Source organism: Melanotaenia boesemani, chromosome 4 (genome assembly GCF_017639745.1).
Source record: "Melanotaenia boesemani isolate fMelBoe1 chromosome 4, fMelBoe1.pri, whole genome shotgun sequence".
NCBI lineage: Eukaryota > Metazoa > Chordata > Actinopteri > Atheriniformes > Melanotaeniidae > Melanotaenia > Melanotaenia boesemani.
In genome coordinates this window covers 17,448,901-17,474,543 of record NC_055685.1, presented here as the reverse complement: position 1 = coordinate 17,474,543, position 25,643 = coordinate 17,448,901, and the positions used below count along the sequence as shown (strand labels likewise).

At 38.8% G+C, this 25,643-nt stretch overlaps 1 protein-coding gene across 3 annotated transcripts in view; it reads left to right on the top strand.

Moving 5' to 3' along the window:
* fam13a (family with sequence similarity 13 member A) overlaps positions 1–25,296 on the top strand; it is a 57,469-nt gene extending 32,173 nt beyond the window's left edge. For 2 of the 3 annotated variants that reach the window (XM_041982774.1, XM_041982775.1), the window contains 16 exons: positions 5,465–5,506; positions 5,655–5,849; positions 6,634–6,832; positions 10,704–10,762; positions 11,123–11,165; positions 16,938–17,091; positions 20,243–20,456; positions 20,545–20,686; positions 20,965–21,046; positions 21,144–21,349; positions 21,532–21,615; positions 22,123–22,218; positions 22,924–23,007; positions 23,585–23,781; positions 23,905–24,006; positions 24,100–25,296. In XM_041982774.1, the coding sequence (XP_041838708.1) occupies positions 5,465–5,506; positions 5,655–5,849; positions 6,634–6,832; positions 10,704–10,762; positions 11,123–11,165; positions 16,938–17,091; positions 20,243–20,456; positions 20,545–20,686; positions 20,965–21,046; positions 21,144–21,349; positions 21,532–21,615; positions 22,123–22,218; positions 22,924–23,007; positions 23,585–23,781; positions 23,905–24,006; positions 24,100–24,223 (2,023 nt within the window). In that variant the 3' untranslated portion in view covers positions 24,224–25,296. The remainder of the gene's footprint in view (positions 1–5,464; positions 5,507–5,654; positions 5,850–6,633; positions 6,833–10,703; positions 10,763–11,122; positions 11,166–16,937; positions 17,092–20,242; positions 20,457–20,544; positions 20,687–20,964; positions 21,047–21,143; positions 21,350–21,531; positions 21,616–22,122; positions 22,219–22,923; positions 23,008–23,584; positions 23,782–23,904; positions 24,007–24,099) is intronic. The other variant, XM_041982776.1, reaches the window with a different exon arrangement.
* The last annotated feature ends 347 nt before the right edge of the window (positions 25,297–25,643 follow it).

Below are 25,643 nucleotides of genomic sequence, written 5' to 3'. Positions count from 1 at the left end.
AGAAAAGGGTGTCCAAACATTTGACTGGTAGGTATTAAGTTTGCATGCACCCACTGCTCTCTAGTGTGAGTAGAGATGGGTAAAATGCAGAGCCTTATTTCCCAACTGGAAATGAATAAAGTAATAAATATTGTTTCAATTACAATCTGTACAACTTTTATGCATATCATTTTAAAAATAATTCACATAATTTTGCACTGTGTGTTGAGCTAAAGCCGCCATAATACAGCAGCTCCTCCGGTCACTGTCAGTGTAAAGTACTGTTTCTTCAATTAGTTATTAAGTTATTTTATTGTAGGAAAACTGGATTTAAACTTAAAAAGAAAATTAAAGACATTTGTTGCCAAGCTAGGACATTAAAAGTTTTCATTGTTATATTTATTGATTTAAATCCACCACCTTATTTTAGTGTTGAAGCAAGTAGTCAGTTAATTAGTTAGTTAATTAATTAGTCAACAGACAGAAAATGTGTTGATTTACATGCTCAACTAATTGTTTAAATCTTAAACGAGATAAAAATCTTGAACACATTTACCCTCTAAATCTTGGCTAGGTTTATATCCCCGTACGGTTAATATTGCAGGATTTGTGGACTATTTGTTGTTTTAAACATGCTATTTGAAAATGAGTTGTGGAAACAAACCACCATTTCTATCAAATAAGTTAGAGATAATAAAAGCAATGAAACTGATAGGTGATGGCTTCTTTTGCTCATTTATAACTACTGTGTCTTACTCTTGTGCCTGTTTTGTCTCTCTGCTGAAGTCTACTCGCATTCCTTCACTTTCGCAGACTGTCAGACTGCAGCATGCAGCTTAACCTTAACCCAGTCAAGGTGGATCATAGATCAACATTTTTTTTTTCTTTGTGGGTGTTGACCAAAGACTGAAGGTTCTGGCTAATATCGGACTGTGGTGTAATACAGGATTACCTGAGCAGACGTCCTTGGGTACACAGTGTGGGGGATTTAGCTGGCATAAGCTTCTGCTGTGGAAGATTTTGACTTGTTTCCACCACAGTTTTTATGCCTTAAAGACCAGTTCACTCTAAAACACCAACACAGGTGCAAACTACAGCATATTATTTTGTTCTCAGTTTTATTTATAGAGCTGTTTTCATAGTTAGAAGGCCCAGAGAGAAGCAATCAAGTGAAGTAATTATAAAGTTTTTAAAAAGCAAAGATTTGCATTTCTTGCTTTTTTTTTTTAACAAAGACAAGCATCAGAAAAGCACAACAGTGGAATTAAAATACCAGACCTGTGTTATTAATACGGAGCAGACTTAACAGTTCAGCACATGTTACAGACACATTAAACTAGAAACAAAAACAGCTGACCTGTCAATCAGGACTGCTCAGTGGTGTTTAAGCTAAATGCAAGAATTATACAGTATTTTAAAACAGACAAACAAGCCAGACAGAAAGATTAATGTTCAATATTTTAGTACATACTTTTTTCTAAGTTGTACTTAGAGGAAAAAATGTGACACTAGTCTGGTGTCTTTATGTTAAACAGGATGTTACAACTAGGAGATGGCTGTACTGATGGTAAGGAGCCCACTTCTTCCGTCTGTCAATTTGGATTATACTTCAGTAATACTAGATGAGTTTTTGACCTTAAAGCTCTGACTTGACTCTTTTTGATGGCACGCTGCCATTTATTATGCAGAGCCATTATTGCACTGTAGCATCCTGGTCGTCAGACACCACACTTCACAACTTTGTGCTCCAGCCTGTAGCATCATGTGACAGCAGTATTTTGCTTTATGGCACCGTGTCACATGCCAACAACTTGGCTATTGTGGATGCACATCATGCTTATTCCGTAAAGAAGCCCAAAAGGATATCATTAGAGCATGCAAAGAAAATAAAGGGAGACAGTAAAGCAATAAGAGTCAACATAGGACTGACTTTTACTGGCTGGAGGGCGCTCAGAGTAGAGACAGGATGCAAGACGAATGTTGAATACTTTCATTAGGGGGCGACAAAGTGAAAAATCTGTCAAAGTAGTGCAGCTTTAACTCACTCAGTCCTTCATTAAACTTATAGTGCATCACCCCTTGTTGATGACGCTATGTGGAGATAAACTCCTGATTGGTTGAGGCTTGAACTGGAAAGAGGAAGGTTCATTGCAGCTCTTTGCATGAGGACAACAAGCAGTTTGAGAAAATGTAAAACAAAATTCTGGTTTAAACAAATTATTTATTTGTTACAACTTTAACAACAGCTGGATTGTTGTTTGTCACAAATAAAACATTACAAATTTAGCGGTTAGCGAACAAATGCTCTACACTGGCAATAGAAATGGATTTAATAGCGCTATAGATTGTCAAGACTTTATTACTTTTTTAAAGTTTAAGAAACTGAATGAAATCACATAATTGTGTTACCAAGTCAGTTGATTAGCTGCTGATGCTACAAAAATTAAACTGGGCTTTGCTCCTTGTTTAACACTTAAAAAAATGAAAAGAAACTGATTATGTTCACTTCTATTGTGGTAATGAAAATCATGTCATGTTTCTGCAGCAGTATCATTCCTCTTGCCAAAAGCCTTTTTGCCAGTAGGTCATGAGTCACACTGTTCCTAATGCTCCATCTCATACCAAAGTTGTTTCACACTGTTACATCTTTAGTAAAAACCAAGCTAGTGGAAAAAGATGGTCTGATCTGTTATGCTTGATCCTTTTCCAGACTGTTAACTGAGTTAACCTAAAGACTATTTGAGGTGATGAGCGCTACCAGAAGACATTCAATTATATTAGTGGGCAGTGACTCAGCTGTCCTTTTCATCAGCAGCCTAAATGTGGCATAAGCACATTTATTAAATATATATATATATATATATATATTATATTTACTGATCACTATTATTTTAAGGAATTTAAATTAAAGCACAGCATATGACGTAAGACTCTTTATTGCCACCAATAACATGTTTTGCCTGTGAAATATGAAATAGAATTGGTCCAAAAACTCCATTAACTGTCCATTTGGCCCTTTGGCAATTGTATATTATACATGAAGATCTTACGCTTAAAAAGAAAAACATTCTTGTCAGGTTTCAAGATAAATCACAAGGTCTCATGAAAAAATAATTTGTTCATTTTTTTTCCTTCTGTAATATTAACTCTGGTCCCTCTTTCATATGAGATCACACAGGAACATGTTGCATGTATCACCGGGAATGATAAGGTTAAAAGTTAATGAAGTACACAGCTGTTCACAAGCCAAAAAGTTCAGGACCAACTGTGTCTAAAACTGAAACTGCAAACTTAGTAAGGGTGTATGAACATTTAATGAAGAGTAATTTTCATCTTCTCCTGGCTCATATTCCTGTTAAGATCACCCTCTTATCAGTGTTATTTTAATGTCTGACTTGCAGCTTGTAGTTCCTTCTACAAGCCTCCAGAAACTTCCGTCAAATCTGAGGTTTTAGAGGTAAGTAGCCACAGCTCTGGTCACATATCTGAAGACTTGTTGGCATCAAGATTGAGGGTTATATCAACATTAGTAAGCTATTAAACCGTTTTCTGTTGTTTTAACATGTTGCATTCACAGCCAAGTCTATTTTGAGGTAGTTGGCATAACCCTGTGACATAACTGAGCAGCTAAGACTGCTGCCTCTGCAGAGATTACTGCCCACCCTTTATATTTTCAACATTATTTCCTTTTCTTTGTAATGTACATATTTGATATGTATTTCTGTAAATGTTAAGGTTACATATATTTAAAGAGTAATAAGGACTTTGGGCTGTGATATAATTTTTTTTTTCTTTTTTTAAGGGGTTTCCTTCTTTAGATCTGGTTATTTACCAGCTAAGTTATTTACCAGCTCTTCACCCCACTCACCTTCAAATTGCACAACCACTCTTATTATCTTCTCCTTTATCAGTGCTCCAGACATGGCTCACTGCCAAGCAGTGCTATCACTGTCAACACCAGTGTTTATGGAAGGTTTTTATCCATATATATGCTGAAGGATCCGTTCTTAAGGAAAAAGAGGAGTGACGTCAATGATTCGGTCAAATCTAGAAGACCTTTCTGAAAGGTGACTGTGAAGGGTGTGTGCAAACTAATTCACAGATGATGTATTCATTTCTGTTTGCTTGGTTGATTGTAGCCAACAAAATATATATAGAAAAGTATAAAATCATCAAAGTCAACATGTTCAAAATGTTCATTTAAACTTGAAAAAAAAGTAAAAAGTGTTCATTTGTCAAAAGCATTTGATCATGATATTTAAAACTTTTAAATAGTCTTTAAAACCGGACTCTTGGAATACGTAGTCACTTGGTTTACAAGTTTCCTTTGTAATAGGATTCGATGCATTAAATATGATGGTCTCTGCTCTGTACATGCTACTGTCAGTAACCACAGATTTCAGTATTAAGTATATTATTCATTATTTATATCAGTGATCTGGGTCAAAATGCTAATTTACATCAGATGACACATTTATTTACTGCTGTGCATCAAGTCTTTTGCAGGCCATTGAATCCCTGCAGAAAGATTTGTTGCTGTCCTGCATTCATTACTTCACCCGAAACTTGTTCTCAGGGCAGATGTGTCAGGCTTATGGTGTTTTCCACTTTAAAGCCACATGTGGAGACCCTTTTGAAAAAGCTAAAGTTAAAGCGTGGTTATTATTTTCTAAATAAGTTGTGTTTTGCTTTTAATGCAAAAAATAAAAAAGTGACTTGTTGCTGCGACTTTTCTGTCTGTGTTGGATAACAGAGGCCTTTTTTATATGAATGCCTCTGCTCATTGTCTTCAAATGATTGATGCCCTTTGCCGTGCTTTGCAGAAGTCTACAAATTCTAAGATATTGGTATACCACTGTCAGTTATACCCTGAAGTTGGATTGCCTGCTCTGGCAACCCAAAGGAGTAGTCATTGGTATGTTTTCATATATAAGGCAATACACAGGCTACTACCTACATGCCTGTTAGTTACTCAGAAAATTTCTGTTCACAAGATCATTTGTTTTTTTCTGTTTCATATGCCCATACACAATTTGGTGAAAGGGCTTTTGTCTTTGGCATGGAATATGTTGCAGACATGTTGGAATCTAACTCGGCTGATTTCATTGAGCACTTTTAAGCTGAGAAAACTCAAAGTTCTTGAGAAGTAAATCCTTTTCTTGGTATCATGAAATGATAATGAAATATACGTACATATTTATTTTTAGAAGATGTATATGAGATGTGTCAAAAAAAATACATGGTTTCATTGAATGAGATAAGGGTCTGTGATCATAAACTGATGATGGATGTTTTGGTAGTCATAGAAACCAGCCACTTTGTTCCCATAGGACCCACTTAAGCTATGATCACAGCTGAGGTTAATACTCAGCCATGCACGTGGATGTCTTGATCACATAGGTCCAGAACCTGAGCCTCAGGAGATTTTCAGTGACCTGTTGTGACCACTTGTTTCTGTAGCATAACCCTCCTGTTTTCCTTCCAGTAACCACCTCTCGCCTGTCCGCTGCAGACCAGACGTGGTAAAGTATGTGGAGTTTTGTATCATAATATAGAAATGCAATGCTGTGCTCCTTTTGTAGCTCACAAAGACGAAGCATTTATGTGTCATTTAAAAAATGCGAGCATAAGGTCACAATTTTCCTAATCTTCTAATTTTCTCCCCCACTCTGAAGTTTTCTGGATCAGACCATACACTCAGCAGTGGAGCAGCACCTCTTTGACGTAAATCCTTTCGCAGATCAACATTCAGAGAATTGTGAGTTAACCACATGTCCCTCAGGCCTAAAGGTGACTCCAACTGCACGACAGAGACGCCGGCAGCAGAGAGAACAACAGGTGGAGGGCTTGAGACACACAGAAAGGAACAGGTACAGTGTGTCAGGCAACTCCATGTGGTTGGCAGGTGATGGTAACAGAATAAATTATGAGAATAATGAGTATTATTAAGTAATAATATAGCAATCAAAGATTTTCTTTATTATGTCCCAGCAACATCTTTGTTATACTAATTTTATTAAGTAGAAATACAGATAAAAATAATATTTTTCAGTAGTTTGCTGTTTATGTTGAAGCTGTGTATGCATGATACCCCAGGAAAGTATTACTGTCATTTTTTTTATGTTATTACTCAAAGAGCACAACCTTTTCATTGTCCCCCAAATATGCCCTCACAACTGAAATGTTTTTTCTTTCCCCCCTTTTTTTAAGAATGTTAACATTTTCAGCTATAGGCAGTTATTTAATTTAATAATAAAGGCCGACCTCAGTTACCATTTGTGAATCTGAATTCTGCATTGTGAGTTCATAATGTATTCATAACAATTGGAGTCATCTCAGTAAGAAGCTAATCCTTGTTGATGGAGACCTGGTGAAGTCTTAGAGGTTAGAGGAGTGTCTTCATCCAGAGGAAACAGGAGCAGTCAATGAGAGTGTGGACAGTAAATAGACAGTAAATAGAATTAGCACAAAAGCTAAACAACACATTATCTGCCTGAGAAGGTATAAGTAAGATATTAGAAAGACCTTGGTGCTGGGGTTTTTGCAGCATTTCATCCAATGGCAAGCTGATAAAGAGACTAAAGAAGACAGAAAGAATCTGATGGAAGGCAGATGTGTTAATTCATCACCCTTTTCTGATATGTCTGAGAACAGAGCTGCATCCATCAGAGCAGACAGCAACAAAGACAGCACCCCGTCAAGTGGTGGTAGCAGTTCAGGCAGCGTGGGGGAGGACACCGGCAGCAGTCTGGACTCACAGGGAGGCCAGACTGGTCATGCTGAGCGAACCCCCAAGGCCAGGAAATCAAAACATAACCTTACTCCAGTGCAGCTCGCTAGCAACCAACAGAAAGTGAGTCAGAATGCCTTTTATCCTCGTCTTATCTTTTTCACTTTTCACAATCATAGTCATTTGTCTGCTGCTTTGTCTTTTTGTTTGTTTGTTTTGCTTTTTTTTTTTTGTTTTTTTTATGTGATATCTTTCTCTCTTCTCATACTTTTCTTTTAAGTGTAAGTTAGTGATTAACCTAATTAAATCTGATCATAAAAATCAAGCTCTAGCACCATATATGAAATTTCAGTAGCAAATTCTGAGATAGTTTTAATGTTGTTTTTCAGTTGTACCTTCAGTTGTTAAGAGTTTTCAGCACTGTTGACACACTCATCACCTCAGTGGCCACTAATACACCAGTGATACTGAAAAGCTCATCTTAATTCTGTCATCCTGAATCACTGCTCATTACAGTGAGTTGAAGTTAACAGGAATCACTAAATGAATACAGAATGCCAGGAAGCTGAGTCCCGTCCTAACGGCCCCCTGCCATTTAACAACAGCTTGTAATATGCAGCATACCATGCTAATTATTATTAGCTCTGCCGAGGCGGAGGCCATGTATTCGGCGGTGTTGATTTGCCTGTCTGTCTGTCTGTCTGTCTGTCTGTTAGCAACATAATTAAAAATGTTATTGACGGATTTAGATGACATTTCCTGGAAATCTCAGAAATAGAATCACCTAACCCTAACAAATTATTTGACTTTCAGGTTTTTACTATGGGGAGATAGGGATAACTACTCAGTAGCTGTTTCTTGTGAAGAAATTGCCAAGATATGTTAATCAGAACTAAAGAGATTTTCTTTACTGAAAAGTAAACAAAGAGCAGCAATGAGGGCATTTAATGGTGGGAAGAGTTGAGCCTCCTCTATTATAGACTGTGTGAGACATTACTGTATGGTTCATCCAGTTACCTGCCATCGATCTGTTAGGAAGCACGCCTCGTTTTTATACACCTTTCCCATGAGTTCCCAGATGGTTATGCATAAAAACCCATCTAGCGCATCACATGAGGTTTACTTTGTAGAGATACTGGATTTACACATCATTACTTCAGGGTTTTGAATGCATATGTATTACCAAAATTACTTCAGTCATTTTATTAAAAAAAATAAAAAAATCTCCTGGGAATTATTATCCCCAGTTTTTAGAATGGTTTAAGTCATTTTACATAGATCTCAACATTGTTGTGAAAAAATTGTTTCTTTTTTTCATCTAAACATGTCATTACTCATGTTTTAGTCATGTTATATGCTGTCATATTCAGGCAAATTGTTTTTTGAGAGCATCTTGCATTTGAGAAATTCAGCCTCTCTTGGTTATATTTAAACATAAACTTAAACAGTAAATTGCATCAACATCACTGACTGACTCTTCATCAGTTTGTTAAAGTCAGTGTAAGCAGAAAAAAAATATTGCCTGTCTAGTTTTTGTAAATGTGAGGATCTGCTGCTTTTCTCTGTATTTGAGGATTAGAAATGTAATCTTTTTTACTGCAGAAGTCATTTTAGTCTCCTTAAATTTGCATTTGATATTTCCAGCAGTTTTGTTTTATTCCTGTAATCACAGCAAAAAACATAGTTCATGAAAATGTTAATTAGTTGCATAAGTAATGAAAAATTAGTGTAGAAATTAGCACCTTGCTTCTCTGTTCAGATTAAGTGTGCCAGTATTGTGTAAGCAGTTATTTCAGTTTTATACATGGAGGTGTGAAAGCAGATAGAGTCAGGAGGAGGACATAATATAAAGAATAAAGCTTAAACTTAAGCTGTAGCTATAGTAACATGATCTCCACTGACCCACTTTGCAGCACAGTTGTATATTATAAAGCCTGATTATTATTCACACTTGGTTTACAAATGTCTGTGAATATAAAGTGGAACTGCAAGGCGGTCTGTCCTACTGACTCACCGATGGGAAAAGATTTGTTGAGCTCACACACTGACACTCGAGGAACAGAACTGGAGATGATCAGATGGTTTTATTTTTCGCCAGCATACTAACCTCTTATGCATCAGTAGAGATGACACATGATAACAGTAAAGGTTTAAGCCTAAACATGATCTGAGTATAATGTGTGAACAGCTGTTCCTAAGAGTGTAAGCGCTCCAAGAGCTGGACAATCAGGAGCAAGGAAGTCTTCCTGAGATTTATTCTGGGTGTTGATTGTACAGAAACATGACCAAATACTTACATGTCTTAGTTTTCCCCTTGAGTTTCTCTTCTTTTTTTTACGTTAATTCATCAGAATAAGAACTGAAACATTATCAGAGTTTATTGCTGCAGCATGGTCTGTCAACAGCAGCACGGCTTCTAGCGTCTTCACCATCACCAGATCAATGGGTACATTAAAAAATGAAAGTGTTTTTTATATTTACTTTTTGACATTTTGGGTTAATCTCTGTCTAGGTTTTGTATTAAACAGATAACAGTTGTTGCCCGCTGGGTTTTTCGTAATGATTTTAATAACTTTTCTTCTCTCATGGAGATGGAAAATTGCTGTTTTGAGTAAAATGCCTCAGCATCTATTTGATTGATTTTTATATAAGTTTGCACAGAACTGTAAAAACTGTGGTCTCTGGTGATCCTCTGACCTGTCCCATCATCAGCTAATTTCTGAGCTCTATTTTTTTTAACGACAGTGGAAAAGGAAAGTGGTAGAACGTTATAATTTTCTAACATGCTAAGCTCAGATGATGAATATCACACTGATGAAGAAAGAAGCTGAAAGTACAACTCTTACTATAAACTGGCTGGTGGAATATTTTTATATGTAAATAACTGTTAGTCTCATAATAGAGTATTTCTTTTAGACTAATAAATTTTTCAATAACGTGAGATGAACTAACTCTTTTAAAAGAATTTACATCCACATAATTTGGGGTCAGCCTTCAAAAATCCAACCAAATGACCATTACCATTTATACAGGTAACTTTATTTTAACTAAACAAAAGGGGAAAGTAATTTGCTATTTAAATAATTAAAGTTTGGAATATATTGAAAGGGAACCTACAAATACAGAAAAACATTTTATAAATTTACAAGAAAACTCCAGAACGATGAAAAAACAGGTTTCTTTGATGTACAAAAAACTAATGATGGATATGTCAGATAATACTCAGTATATTAAGCAACAATGGGAGATGGAACTGAATGTCATTTTGGAGGATGATTCTTGGGAAAATATCTGTGTTAGTTGTCATAAGGGAATCTGGAGCCAACTCTGGAGAGAATTTGACTGGAAAGTCAAAATTAGATTTTTTCGAACACCACTTAAGACTTTTCTTTCAAAAAGTAGTATTACTGAAAACTGCTGGAAGAACTGTGGACTTGTGGGTGACCACACTCACATTTTTTGGGACTGCCCTCAGATAAAACACTTCTGGAAAACTGTTAAAGACACGTTGGAGAAAATACTGAAAGTAAACATTCCTTTGAACCCTGTAATCTTTCTGCTAGATGTGTTTCCTGACCATCTTACTCATGATCAGTGTTTTCTATTACATATTCTTTTAATGACAGCAAAGAAAATGATTACGGTTAATTGGGTGAAACCTGATCCACCGAACACTGATCACTGGATAATGAAAATTAGACATGTTTACAAAATAGAACAATTAACTGCTCAACTACAACTAAAATCTCAGAGTTTTGAAAAATGATGGGAACCTATTGAAACTTTCTTTAACTAGGATACTTTGTTTTCCTTCTCTTTTGTTATCTACCTTAGCCATGTATGGTGAAAAATGTAAACTTTGTAATTTTTTATCTTTGTACTGAAATTAGGGCCGAGTCTCAGGATGAAATTGTTTGTGTGTAAATTGCCTTGTTTCTGTTTGGCAAAAAAAGTTTAAAAAAAAAAATAATAATTAAAGTTTGTCTTTCTACAGATCAGAGAATGTGTTGGTGAAAGACCTCATGAAAAACACATGGACACACTTCACAAAGGGTAAACTCTGTCAATCTATAAATACTTCAGTTGTAGCATCCATAGTCCAAGTAATTGTTTTACATTCGAAAGCTACTGGCTGCTGCATCTCATATCGTGATAAATCTGTTTGAAATGTTGTGGTGTTTATACACTACCGTTCAAAAGTTTGGGGTCACTTTGCCATGGGATTCAATAGGGAAGTGACCCCAAACTTTTGAACAGTAGCGTACATGTTATCTGATAAGAACAAGCAGCACACGTATATGAATGTATTTACTGTGAGGGGTTTCCCGGGGCGTCTGACTGGAAACTGTAAGGCGGAGTTTTGGCCTATTTGGTCACAAGCTGGTGTTAAAGCTTTTTCTGTTAAATTTACAGGAATGACATTTCAAGAAAAGTTGTCCTTGGATCTGCTTTACAGGTAGGTTCAGTTTCCTTTCTCCTTTCCTGTAAGGGTAAAGGCTTAGAAACAAAGAATTCAAATGCTCAGACACTCAAAAGCAGTGGTATTTACTGTGGCTGAAAAATGGCAAAGAAAGCAGGCAGGCAAAGGAAAGATGAAAAAATCAAGGAGTTCAAAAGTAGGTCAAAGTAAATCTAGTGCTGAGTTGAATGAATTCTTGTTGCATGTTTTGAAATATGGTTTTAAGGTAGAAAAGGTTATAGGTTGCTGCACGGGTGAGTGTGAGAGTGGCTGGATTTGAAATGAAAGGACAGACAAGAAGATGAAAGGCAAGCAGCAGCAATGAATGAACTCTGCCACTCTTTGTTTCAGGAGTTTGGAAAAGGAAAGCTTAGTACTCCAATACAAAGATCGAATAGACAAATTATTCAGAAGATTTTAAGTGTAGTGTACTTATCAGTGTTGAAAGAAAAAACGTTTAAAAAGCAGTGAAAAGAATCAAACAGGAAGTAAGTGTGAACCAATTATGACTTGTACGTTTACTCATCGGTGTTTTTGGACATAGCTGCTTTTGCTGAACAGAAACTTATCTGCTGTTCCACAGAAACTATTTCACTATTTCACTTTTGACAGCAGGGAGTTTTAGCTTTCCTTCAAATTGGATTTTTCTTACACAGTCACACCTCATTCGGCTCTTTAAAACGCTGTAAACAGACTTGTAATCTGAATGTTTAATGTTGGTTTTGGTACAATAGGTCAAACCAGCTCCTCCATCTGCATGTCTCCAAATTTAATCTGGATTAGAATTACCGAACAGAGCTGTGTGGTGTTGAACCAACATGATGAATCCTTTTCTTAGCAGAGCAGATGGATTTCAGTAGCAGGTCAGGCTGCAGCTCTGCCACCACGCCCACACAGAGCCAGTGAGCGGCCATCTGGAGCCAGCATGTCACCAATGGTAGCAGCATCCCAGCTGGTCATAAATACCGGGTTTGTTACCATCAGGCCAGCTTTTCCTTCCTCTGCAAGCTGGATTAATTAACTAATCAACAGACCCTGTCTATATGGTGACCTCATGCACTGCAGCCGAGGTTTCAGATGCTGTTCAGTAATAATCAGTATGTTAACCGTTATACTACTTCTTTACCTTTTATTGGCTAAACCAAGAATTTGTCACATGCAAAATGATCAACAGCATCATTCTAAGTAAATACCCACAACTTGTTGTTGGTGCAGTTTGTTTTTCTGTTTGTTAGCAAGATATTCGCAAAATTATGAATGTTTTATTATGAAGATTTTAAAGACGGGCTCAACTTGCAAGTTATTTATTTTTGAAGTTGAAACAGATCCAAATCTGCTTTCTTTTTTATCCAGTTTTGGTTTAGGTTCACAGTCACAGACTGATCCTGTTTGTTGTGGTTAAAAAGGGATTTAATGAAAAAGATTCCTGTTTCACATCTCCACCTTACACAATATTGATCCTTTAACACACAAACATCCACAGTGTGTTTATGTATTGTGTTTCTCAGTGTAAACTGATACACCTCTGTCTTAACATGTTGCAACGCTTGAAAACTGATAGTGGAAAGTCAGAGGTGCATTGTTTTTACAGGCTCACGTCCAAATGTCAAGTTGGCTGTCTTTAAAAAGACACAATGCTATTTTTTACTAATAGCCACTAAAAATTATAATATATCGAGAGACATATGACAGATCCTGACTTTCTGTTTAAGTTACCTTCCCTGACATTGTTCCCATTTATCCAACACCAACTGAACATGTCAGCCTTATGTCCTAATGAGCAGTCTGGTTACTTTTCCATGAAAATTATGATGGACAGTCTTGGTAACTCAGGGTGTGTCACTTTCAGCACAACTCGAAGACTTCAACAAACAGGCATACACACCCAGGGCTGGGCATTAATATGACATATGGTCGGCTCTCAGCCTGATCCCACACATCCCACACACAATTTGAACTTAAAGAAAAGTAATGTTTTGAGAAGAATCCCATCCAACAACATGATGTTTTCCAGTATTTTTAATTATCACACGACAGCACACTTGTCAAGCTAATATAAACTCTAACATGAGGTTGGAGCATCTGTCATATGGAAGATAGGATGAGTTTACAGTAGATCTCTCCACCACTGTTGTGGGCATGTTTAAATGTAAAAGTAGCTTATGTCAGTGCTTTTGAAACTGATTGAGCTCATGTTTGCACATCCTGTTTGAAAAGGACTTAAGAGACTAAAAAATTGCATTGGAAAAAGGTTGCATGGGCAGTGTGGCTAATGTGTTATATGTTGGTGCAAATGCAAGAGGTCTTATATGATGTGTGCGTGCACCATCAAGTTACTCATGTGTGATTAATACGGTCACATTATAAGAGCATATCTTACATATGGAATGATATAGTTTGTCATCATATTGTAAGACTTTAAGGTGAAACCATGTTTTAAGGTACAGAATATGTTACAGTCTAGGTCAGGGTTAGTTGAAATTGTAGTTCTTGTTCAAGGCTAACATTAGCCTGCAGGAAATAAAGTAACTTGGTCTTATGTCCGCTGAAGTCCTGGATACATAGCTGTGCCTCGTGTTCATGTGCAGCTACATTTTACTATATTCAAGTCAAGTCAGAAGATGGATTTTGATATACTTGTGAGGTCTAAGAGGTATGTAGAAACCAAACAAAGGGACCTCTCAAGTAAAAATGTGCTACGCTTTACATAGATTTCATACCTGAAAGCTCTCTGTGTGTGTACAAGACACCTAGTGTAAAATAAATGACAACATCAGAGAATGTGCCTGAGGCTCTGTGTGGGTATCAGTGTACTTTGTTATGACCGTGCAGACTTAAGTATGTTGTCTACAACTAAATAGAGATTAGGATGAGGGGCTAAGGAATTATGTCAGTAACAAACTCCTCAAAGACAGAAGTGCAAGGATCAGTTTGTGCATGTAACTGTACACTCATCTATTTACAGTCTTAACTAAATTCATTTTAAATTTCACCGTGTGTTTGTACCATGTGTGTCTGTGAAGCTACAGCTTAATCATTGTCTAATATATCCCCTTGTCCACTTACACACACATGCACATACACACTCCTTTCCACCACCTGGACCTCATGATGATATAATCATTGCCCAAGTGAGTGAACACACTGGCTGATGTTCAAGAGAACTGTGTGCATTTGTGTGTGTGTGAATTATATGTGAACACAGCAGGATGATGTGAGCTGTAACATCTGTGCTCAAGTTAATCCACCGTGGTCCTTTTCTGAGCATCTATGAACTGAGAGAAAGCTTACAGCAGCACTTCCTCTGTTAATTATTATCAGCAGAATGACCAATCAGTCCTGCCAAAACAAACATGATAAGCTAATCAAGTAAAAGAGGATCGTTAGCCAACAGCGCTATCATCAATTTAACGATTTATTTGTATTTAAAAGAACAAAAATGTGGCTTGGTGAAGAAACTTTTTTTGGCTCTTTTAGTGTCTTGTATATTTGTAGATTATGTGATAAGATGTGTGTGTTGCATAACACGCACCCAATAGATTTTTCACTTTTAACATCTAGTTAGTACAATGGAGATGAATGAGTGAATGAATTTGGTTTGCATCTGTATCTGTACATTTCTAGAGATTGAGATAGTACCTTGATTTGATGAGTGCTGTGCCGCTCATTAGGTTTTAGAAATCTTTGAATGCGCACATTAAATTAATTGCTCTTGATTAAATCTGGATAAGGTGCTGATTGTGTTTCTGACAGCATTTAAAAATCTGAAAAGATATAGAACTATTATCTGAAGTACAAAGATAGTTTGACAGTTGGCAAAAGAAAAGCACGGTATTAAAAAGTCCCTGTGTTTAATGGACAGCACAGCCCGTTTTTTTTTTTCCTACCCTGACAAAAATAAGTAAATTTGTTTTTAAAATTGAAACACACTTAGATGTTTCCCTGATTGCTCTTACCTGGCCCAGAACCTGAGAACAAGGTGTTGAGTAGATCAAATGTGTGTGCTGATGCAGTTAAACAAATAAAACCTGCAGGGCACTGGTCCTCACAGTTGTATTGTTTTCCTTATACAGATGCCTCACACCTATCATTTTTATTCCCACTCTGGTGGAATGTTACTATGTGATTTCATTCAATGGACTTTAGTAATAATATGCATACCTTAATTTTGCTTTATTTTACTTTCATTTTATTTTCCAACCATTCTGTCATAGCTTGTAGCTTCTGTGCTTGGCATCATTTTACTTTTTCTACTCTATTTCAACTAAACTTTAGCTGTGAGACAGATGGCCTCACATTTGACTCTGGAATACTTTGGCATACAGAGAAAAATCAGGGTTGGTCATTGACCAGAAGGTGTCCAGATCCTGTGACTACACACTCACACTTCCTGATGATCAGTTAATCAGATGTACCTAATTAACAGCACTCAGCTGTTTCTGACCCTTGTAATTCTCATTGAAGCAATATGGTGTAGTTTTTCCACACACAGCTTCTGCATTTTTACCTTTGTGTTGATTAAAAAAAGCACATGACACAGTGTACTATGGCATGTGTCATTATTCCTGTGAGGTTTGTAAAACTTGACCATGTGATTTTTCAGGATGTCCTGAAATGTTTAACCTTAAAATTGTGATATGGTGTGCTTTCATTTTCACATGTGAGACATCTATTAATCTGTTACAAAGATCATCCTGAATGTTGACAGAGTACAAATAGCATTTGTACATTGGGGCAGAGGGCGTGACTGTACGCGCTACACAAGGGAAATTTGTACAGTCAGTCACAGTCTGCACGTTCTTGCTGGGTAGTGGTGCCACTTTATATCCTCTCTCACTCTCATCACCTCAGAGCTGCTTCCCGCATAACAGCTGAAGGGGCTTGATAACTCTGTTTCTGGCCTTGTGCCCTCAACTGCAGCACAAAACTCATACAAACATCTAGGACAAATTATGCTCCTCTACTGTAATCTTTCATAAATGACACAACAGTAACAGCAGCTGGGTACTATTACCAAAACACAACACCACACCAATAAAAACTAGACAAAACAAGGGCTTTTGCTACCAGATGAAAGTGTACCCCTTCCAGTAAGCCATCTGTGGCATTTATGAGGTCTAGTGAAGTCTTGATCTGTTCTTCCTAAAAATAACTTGGTCCCACGCCCAAACAGAGGAAATAGGACCCCAAGGACTTAGCTCTAAGTGATGTGTGGCCCCTCTGAGTGTGTTGTTCCTCAGAGTAATCACAATAAACCACAGCTTGATTGCACTGCTTTGATCATTTATAAGCAATCTGAGCAAGAAAATGTTTATCTTTGGAGAGAGGAGAAAGCTTGTGGATGATGATTTTCTTTGGGCTCAGTTTTTGTATGCAGTGACAAGGGACAGATAGGAAGGGGGGGGGGGGGGAGAAAAAAAATCCCACAAGTCAGGCTACGTGTACTGGCTCACATTCCGTGTGCTTTTCCTTGTCCACGCCTCTCGCCCCTCCTCCGTCAACCCCCCACCCCTCCCTGTTGCTGTGACACAAACAAGTCTCGGCTGGGGAGTACATGGATGCCAGTCAGTAGAGAAAGCACGGGAAAACTAGAGGGAAGAGAGAAGGGGGTTGGATGTTTTGGCAAAGAGGTAGCCAATCGCGAGTGAGGACCCGCCCCCCTCTGGTAGGGCGGGGCCAGACCGAGTAGTGAGGCTCAACTTAAAGAGTGTGTACACGGACTAGACGTCGTTGTTGAGCGCTATTTTCTTTACTCTCATGGTTGTGCAGACGCTAAGGATGAAGATCCAGGAGTCGCCCGTTAACTGTGAGACGGGGAGAGTCGGAGAGGTGCGAGGCTCGGACCCGGACTGCGAGAAGACAAGCTGCGAGGACGTGCCCCGGCTGGACTTGACAGCACTGACTGAGGACAACAACTGGGGAGGTGAGGCTGCAGGCCATCCTGCTCCCTGCTGCTGTTTACATTCGTCTTGTATTTGCTTTCCATTTCCAAATGTATCTTATAACATCTAGACGACACACAAAATCATAAGCTTGAAGAAAATGCTACATTTCCACCCAGCTGTACACATGGGTGCCAGCTGCACACCTTATGCTCGCTCTTGTGCTCCTCCTTCTAATGCAGCTCCTTATGCTTCACCTGAAGAATTAATTTGAAAGATCCTCTTAAGGTTTCTAGCCACCTATATCTAAAGTAGAGACGCACTTGTTTGCTCGCTTCATCTCACACATGAACGTGCAGCTGTAGGAGCTGATGGATATAAAAAATGTGGCTGAATTGTGTAAAGACTCGACTACAAATGGCTGCTGCTGCAGTTTTCAGTCAAAATCATTTAAGTGGATGATTTAATGGTGATAACAGCGTGACCATACAGATGGTTCTAGAAGCAAAGACTTTCATCTAGAAAGCTTATTGGTCCTGGTTGAAATGTATGTGATAGTGATTCATTTAGAAATTCTGTGCTCAAATTTGGTTGCAACAAATTAACTATACCTAAGTTATTGATGCTGGTTTATGGAATAAATAGTCAAAGCATTACATCATTGCTAGCGCTCCTTATTTATTTATTTATTCATTCATTCATTCATCCATTCATTCATTCAGTCATTCATCCATCCATCCAAGCATCCATGCACGTAATAGTAGTGGTTATTTAAACCGCACTACATTGAATGGTGGGCGCTCATTTCCCACCACTAATGTTCCCTGTTTGATGTGTGATAGGGAAGGTGGTCCATGCCATAAATCCCCCTGTTTCAACATGGCTGGAGCATTAGCAGGCAATTGTGTGTTTTGTAGAGCTCTCTAGTGGCCAAACATCATATCTAGAAAAACACAAGATCTGGACGTGGCTGTTGTTGCCGTGCAGCATTTTCTGCATGCAGGAAATCATGCCGTGAATCGTTGTGCCTGAGCTGGATGAAGACATGGTTTTTAGTTGTTTGTGTACTTTGGCATCAAATATAGGTATGGTGTAGAGGAGGAATGCTGGTTGCTCCAACTTATGGGCGTTTTTCTCTGTTTTCTCTCTCTTCTTCTTTTTCTTCTTCTTCTTTTTTCCTGTCTCTTTTGAAGCCTCCTCTCTGTACGTTCTGTCCTGAATACATAATGATCTAATGGCAATGAGAACCCCATGGGGGACCTGCATGATAGGCTGTGACAAGTTGCTCTGAACGCTTTTCAAGCATGAGAGAATTCAGGGCTTGCCATAGCATGAGCTGCAATTGTATACATGTATTGAGCAAAACTTTCTTTTCTACATATCCGGCTCATTTATTCTTTAGTAACATGAGCTAAAGAGGGATTTATGTCCTGGTAAGAAGAGCAGAGCTGAGTAATCAGTTAATAAAATGGCACAATGGTTGTAAGTACCCCACTGTACTGAAGGCATAATACTGTAGAAATGGGCATGTGGATGGATGAAAGCATTAGGCAGGGGTCTATGACCTTTATCCCAGTGCACACTGTGCCAGCACTTGTCTTTGTGACCTGGTATTTGGCCCTGCCCCATCCTTGCCTGTCTGCCAGCCATTGTGGAATGACAGCAGCAGACAGTTTAGCAGGAAGAGAAACTCATATGCCACATCTGTTGATGAGACATTGGATTGATTTTCCTCATTTGACGCAAAAAGTAGAATAGTTACCTAAGACTTTATTCTTTCATAGTGTCTTTTCCTTCTCTGTATTTTTTTCTTCTGTTCCTTTAGATCCTCCTTTTCCTAACAACTGTGTCCTTGATTTCAAAAGCATTTTCCATCTATGTTGTTGTGATGGTAAGTCTTGTGCTACTTCACTATCATTGTGAATGATATGTGAGAGTAATTGGAGGAGAGAAAGAAAGGGCTGTCTGAATGACCTTATCCACTGCATGGCAACATGCTTCAATGGTCTAGAACATAACCATGGAGTGTCTCGCACGCACACCCGCAGCCTTTAGTGAAATGGCAAACTGGCAAGTTTTTAGTTTCATTAATTTAGTTAATCCTGAACCATCAGCAAGCGGTTGATTTAAAGGATTAATTTCAAATGCCATGGAGCCTTACTGGTTGGTAATATTGCACTAAGCTGGGCCTCAAAGGAAGACATTGGGTGTGATGGAGTTTAACCTGCTGCTGTGAGCCAGCCATAGCATGCCAGAGTTGCCACTTGATAAACTGCACGTACCCAGAATTAAAGGAGGACTCCCGGGACTCCAAAGCTGGAATTTGAGCTAAATCGCTTCTCATATTGCCTAAGAAATAGCTAAGAAAAATATGCATGTGCAGTTTCAGACTGGGTGTGTGTATTTTCACGGTTGCATACTTACACCTTGAATGTTTACACTGACGGTTGGTTTCCTTCATAGCTTGTTTTTGCTCCATCTATTCTTTCTGAGTAACAGTTCCTCAGTGTGTTTTGAGTCTCCTAACACGCCATGTTACAGGTGTCTCCTTTTCCATGATATCCTCATTATAATTCCTACTGGTTCTTATTGTAATCTTAAACTCTCCTGAATCTACTGTCTAGTCTTTTGTTCATGCACACATGAGGCAGTTTTCGTCCCTCACTGTGCAGAGTGGAAACTAAAACATAAACTCATCACTATACCTCTCAACAGGGATCACGCCCTGACATTATCCCACAGAGATCCGGGCTTTATTAATAGTCCAGGGATTGTTGGAGGTATCTGCATTGCTATTTTCCCCAGACATAATTACCAGAGTGGAGACTGTAACCAGGGGATGAGCTAAGATGCATAGTGGGTGTGTTTTACCCACAGTTTCAGAAAAACATCTGTAACTCTTCAGCTCCAAAGGAAGTATTTGTTTGTTTTTCTTTTTGTTATTATTATTAATATTTTTCCCAGCATTATCATGTCCAGCGAATTTAACAGCATAATAGGTCTCAGATGATGTTAGCAGAGAGAGGGGGGCCTTTTTGTGACTGCAGGAGGAAAATTGATGCTAATCTTTAAAGCAAGTGTTTGCAACTCACAAAGAACAATCTGAATTAGAAATGCACTGCATTTCCCCACTTGAATATTTTGAGTGCAAAACCACTGCTGAAGCCTTTTAACGCATCTGTTTGTGTCCAGAACCAGTCCCAGCGTACTCGCTGCAGAGGGAGAGCATGGACCAAGAGGAAGCCCGGCTGTCTCCTCACGCAGGAGGACGTCTGATCCGCCAGCTCCTGGAGGAGGACAGCGATCCAATGGTCTCTCCTCGTTTCTATGCCTACGGACAGAGCCAGCAGTACCTAGATGACACAGAAGTGCCTCCTTCACCGCCGAACGCACACTCTTTTATCAGGTAAGATGACATAGTTTTTGCATCCTGTTGCCGACAGAGGAAGTTAGGAATGAAGTGGTGGTGGTAACAAGGGTTTTTACCCCTACAGTCGCAGGCGGAGTTCATCTCTCGGCTCCTGTGACGATGAAAGAGAGGAGCTGACCTCCGCCCAGCTCACAAAGAGGATTCATGTACTGAAGAAAAAGATCCAAAGGTTTGAGGAGAGGTTTGAGGAGGAGAGAAAATACAGGGTAAGTCATCATGACCTGTACATTACTCATGAAAATCAACATCAAACACTTTAACATCTGATTTAAATTATAAAAAAAAAAGAGTATTCACTATTGAAATGAATGTAAAATAAAGTGAAATAGTTGTTTTTAGAACCACTTCATCTACCAAGGTCAGATGATCTATATTAAAGCTCATAAACCCACAAAGACTATACTTTATTGCTAGTATAGTTTATGTGATTCATGTCGAAAGAACAACCTGTCTTCATCTGTTTTTATGCTTTCTTTTCAACCAGCCCTCCCACAGTGATAAAGCTACAAACCCAGAGGTGCTGAGATGGGTCAATGAACTAGCCAGGCTTCGCAAGGAGCTAAAAGGTAAAGTCCAGACACGAGAAGCACTCCACAACACATCTACTGGTCTGTCTGGTCTTTTATGAGACAAAACTAAATTTGTTCTCATGTTCCTCACCAGAACATAAACTCATGAAGTCTGAAGAGGACCTGCCACCGCTGACCCGCCAGCGCAGTAACACCCTGCCTAAAAGCTTCGGCTCTCAGCTGGACAAGAAGCCCCAGCAAGAGAAGGCTCCGAAGCCACCGGTGGAGAGCACGCTGGAGTCCATTTTAAAGAAGCTGCAGGAGAAACGGGAGGAGGTGAACCGACCAGAGGACATCAAGGTAAAAAAAAAAAAAGAAAACAACTCCGGATGACGGCCAAAACATCTGCACAGAACAAATGTTGCATGTTAAACTCATGCACTCATGCTGAGCATGACGACTAACTTGTCTTACAGCGCTGAATGAACTCAGGTTACTTCTAAAACATGTTTACTCACTTCCTGTCCCCCCCCTTCTGACAGGATATGACACGGGAGCAAATCGCAGCTGAGAAAGTTGCCCTGCAGAAAGCTCTTCTCTTCTATGAGAGCATACATGGCAGACCAGTAAGTCCCTCCACCAACACAAACACACCAGCCGCGTTATTCCATGTGACTGGGACCTGTATTGCAAGTCAAGGATGCATAATGCAGTTAGTGTGTGTATGCATCTGGTTGACATTCACACTGTGCATTTGTTTGGAATTAGATTGTTTATTTGAAATAATATATTTTTTTCAATAGACTTTTTCAGTAGCAGGTAAAGGGTAAATCTGGTAATAACTAAAATTCAGCTGCAAAAAATGCGCTTTTTATTCTTTGCCAGTATTGTCAGAGAGTACAGCTGTTTTTTCTGTTCCTCACTCTCTTAGCTCCGCCGGATTGTAACTAACAACCTTTATTCTCTTAGCGACAGGGTGGGTTAGCTGTAATCCAGTTTTATGTTGATGCTGTAGCTAGTTAGTCTGCAGGAACATGGAGAAAATCAAGTAGAAATGAAGGTTTTGGGGGTTTTTTTGTTTATTTTTTTCTTGCAAATAGCATAAAAAATCAATTTCTGTATTGCTTCTTCAGGTGACCAAGAGCGAGAGGCAAATCATGAAGTCGCTATACGACAGATATCGCCTGGTGAAGCAGATTCTTTGCAGAGCCTCCACCATCCCAGTAATAGTGAGTATCACGCCTTGTACCGTCCTTTCAGCTGCCTCACAGCATAGTCAGACCGTCTGCAGGTGCTTAATCCCTGATGGTGCTGGCTTCATGGCCCGCTGTGGGGGAACACGTGGCAGTCACGCCACAGGCATGTTGTCCACCTTTCGAAGCTCTTTAAGTCCAGCTTTAGAAGCTCAAAGGATCTCCGCTCGTAAAGGAGATTGATTGGTGGTAGACTGAGCTCACAGGAAAAGAGAGCAGGAAAGGCTCAGAAACCGTTAGTGTAGTAAACTTTACCACAATGTGAGGGTTGTTCAGTCTGAATGGAAGAAAGGAAACATGCAGTTATTATTTTTAATTTTATTTATTTAGAATAAAAGTTATTGTACACATATGCCAAGCTATTTAATTACCATCCTTATTATATAAGTTATGATTTGCATTATGTTCAAACAGAACACCATTATATAATGCACTATTGCTAATCCTCTTTATTCACATTGGGTCCACTACCATAGACTGTTATGCATGGGTCTAAAAAAGCACAAGTCAAAATTCTTCACTCTCCCTCTGTTTTCTAGACTTCTAGAAAAAAGGTAAAACTTGTTGCTCAGTTGCAAAAAAGGACGAAAAGAAAGACCCAAGTGTGGCTTTTCCTTCTTGTGGCCTTGCTGTGAAATCGTCTCAGTGTAGATAACTCCTCCTTCTCGACCGTCACCACAGGGCTCTCCCTCCAGCAAGCGCAGAGGTCCCCTCCTTCAGCCCATTATCGAGGGTGAAACCGCACTTTTCTTCGATGATATCAAGGTGAAGAGCTGCTGCTGCTTCAATAATCAGTGAATCCCAGCCTGCTCCTCTCCAACAACCCCACCTCCACCTTTATCACTACCATCTTCCCTCTAATGAACCTGATCACTGCCTTTTGATTGGGCAGCTGCCTGTTTCTAGCATCTGTAGATTTGAATCAGTAGCTGCTGATGTTTGTATCATTCTGTCATTGTGATGTAAATATACGTAAGATAAACTTTTAAAATGTTTTTTGTCAATATAAACTTTCATCTTTACCTTAATCTCAAAGTTTGGTTGTATAGAAAAGACCCTTTCATTTAACAAAATATAAAATATGACACCTTACTTGAAATCAGATCATGTTCTCTAGCTGATCTCAATCACCTCAACTCCATCTGCACATCAATGAGTATAAATTTGACAAATGAGGGCAATGGAAATGCATTCTGCTGCCGTATTGCAATGATTCATAACTACTGAGGACTAACACTGCATGCTTCTCAAGCACTGTGGTGTTTGAGCCTGGAAGCTCTCCATTTGAACGTTTTTGACTTGCTCTCGACTGACGTCTGATCTCTTATGATCCTGTCTGCAGGAGGAAGAGGATGGCTCAGAGGACGACGGAGACACAAAAACTCAGGTCACGATAACCGTTCGGCAAGACCTCAACATGCTCAGCCTGCTGGACCACACGGAAGAGGAAGTCGATGGTTTCATCTCACCTGTGGACGAACTTTCGCCCTCAAAGAACACGACAGACATGAGGCTTTCCAACCTACACTCTGCCACCGTGTAAGTACAGAAGCTGCAGACAACCACGCCGATTGTACCGACAGCTCTGGAGTAGCTGGGTGCTCAGTTTAAGCATGAAAATTATTTGGTGGGATGTTTAAATGCTTCTGATCTCTTTTACAGGCAGGAGCTTGTGGAGCAGCTTCAGGAGGCCAGAGAGGAGAAGAAGAGGATCCGCAAGAACCTGAAAGAGTTTGAGGACCAGTTCTTCAGACAGAATGGAAGGTAAGATGAGTTTTTGCTCATAACATGAGGCTTGCACATGAAGGCTTTTGCAACTCCATGTCTTAATGTCTGCCTCCTCTTTATTTTTAATAGAACTGTCCAGAAAGAGGACCGCTCCCCTCTGGCTGTGGAGTACCACGAATACAAGCATGTCAAAGCCAAACTGCGGCTGCTGGAGGTCCTCATCAGCAAAAGAGACTCTACTAAGTTCATTTGAGATCTAATAATAAAAGACTAATAGAGGACTTGTGATCAGTTAAACATCTCATCTGACAAGAAAAGGTGGGATATTCTTTCTTGTGATGCTGCTGTTGGAACGACCTTCCTGAAGGCACGTTGATTGGTTCTGGGTCCCCCTCCAACACCCACAGACAGCTGCCCACCTGCAACTGGCTCATAGACCTCAATCTTCAAACGAGGATGTTCCTCCAGACAAAACATGCGCACAAATAACCCGAATTACACTTATTTTGCTGATAATTTATTTCTGCCATTTTGAAAGTTTTAAAGTAACAGAAACATTATTTTTTTCTCATGTTTAACTGTAGAAATCGTTGAAAATAGACCTTAGTGATAATTATTGCTATTTTTGAAGGATTCTGCAATGAAGATGAGTATTTATGGGTTTCTTTGTTTTATTTCCTAAGGGAGATTTTACTATTTGTACAACTTAACAGTATTCACTTAATGAATAACTTGTTTTTATTTCAGTCCTGACCACCATATTCTGTCTGAAATAGTCATTTGGCTTCTTTAGAAGTTTATCCAGTACTTGCTCTCTAAAAAAAAAAAAAAAAAAAAAAAAAGTGGTTTCCTCCTTCACTACAACACAAAGGCAGTGGAAACAGCGAACCAAATCTTCTTCAATGAAACAGCTTGTTTTTGTGACCACTGATGCTTACTTCAGCATTTGACTTTATGTTGTTTGCACACACTAACACAGACAAGGCCAGACGAGTGGGGAGAAGAGAGATGGCTGCTCTGTGTGTGTGTGTGTGTTTGTGTTTGTGTGTGTGTGTGTGTGTGTGTATGTGTGTGTGTGTGTGTATGTCTCCCTTTCGTCATCTCCAGAGCTTGTATGTATTTCTGTAAATATGGATCACTAAGTATGTTTACATTTCTGTGAGCAAGTACCTTTCTCCTTTCTTTCTCCGAAATGGATGATTATCAGTGTGAATTTTGTTTTCACTGAACGTAAACACTGGCTAAGCTTGATAAATCCTGAGTGTGTACATTTTAGTACATAAATTGTATTTTGTATATAATATGAATGAAATATTTTTACTGACATTTTTTGGCTTTGTGTTTTTCCTTTGCAACTAATCCAATATTGGGAATATTTACTCCTATGTGAATAATCAGTCTGTTTGGGCAGGGTAAAGTAATCCAGAGGGCTCTACCGGTGTTGACATGCTGATAATTCAGATCAAAATTAAGAAGAAAACAGTTTGATATCAAAATGACTAGTTAGTAGATAAAGTGGTGACAAACTAATATAGTAATTCCACTCAGGTGTTGAATTGTTGAAAGTCCAAGATGATGAAAAGCAGCAACATCTGTTGTTTTTTTTTAAATCAATTAATCAGATGAAAACTGCATTAGAAGCAGGATATTTACTGACTTGAGCTCATTTTTAC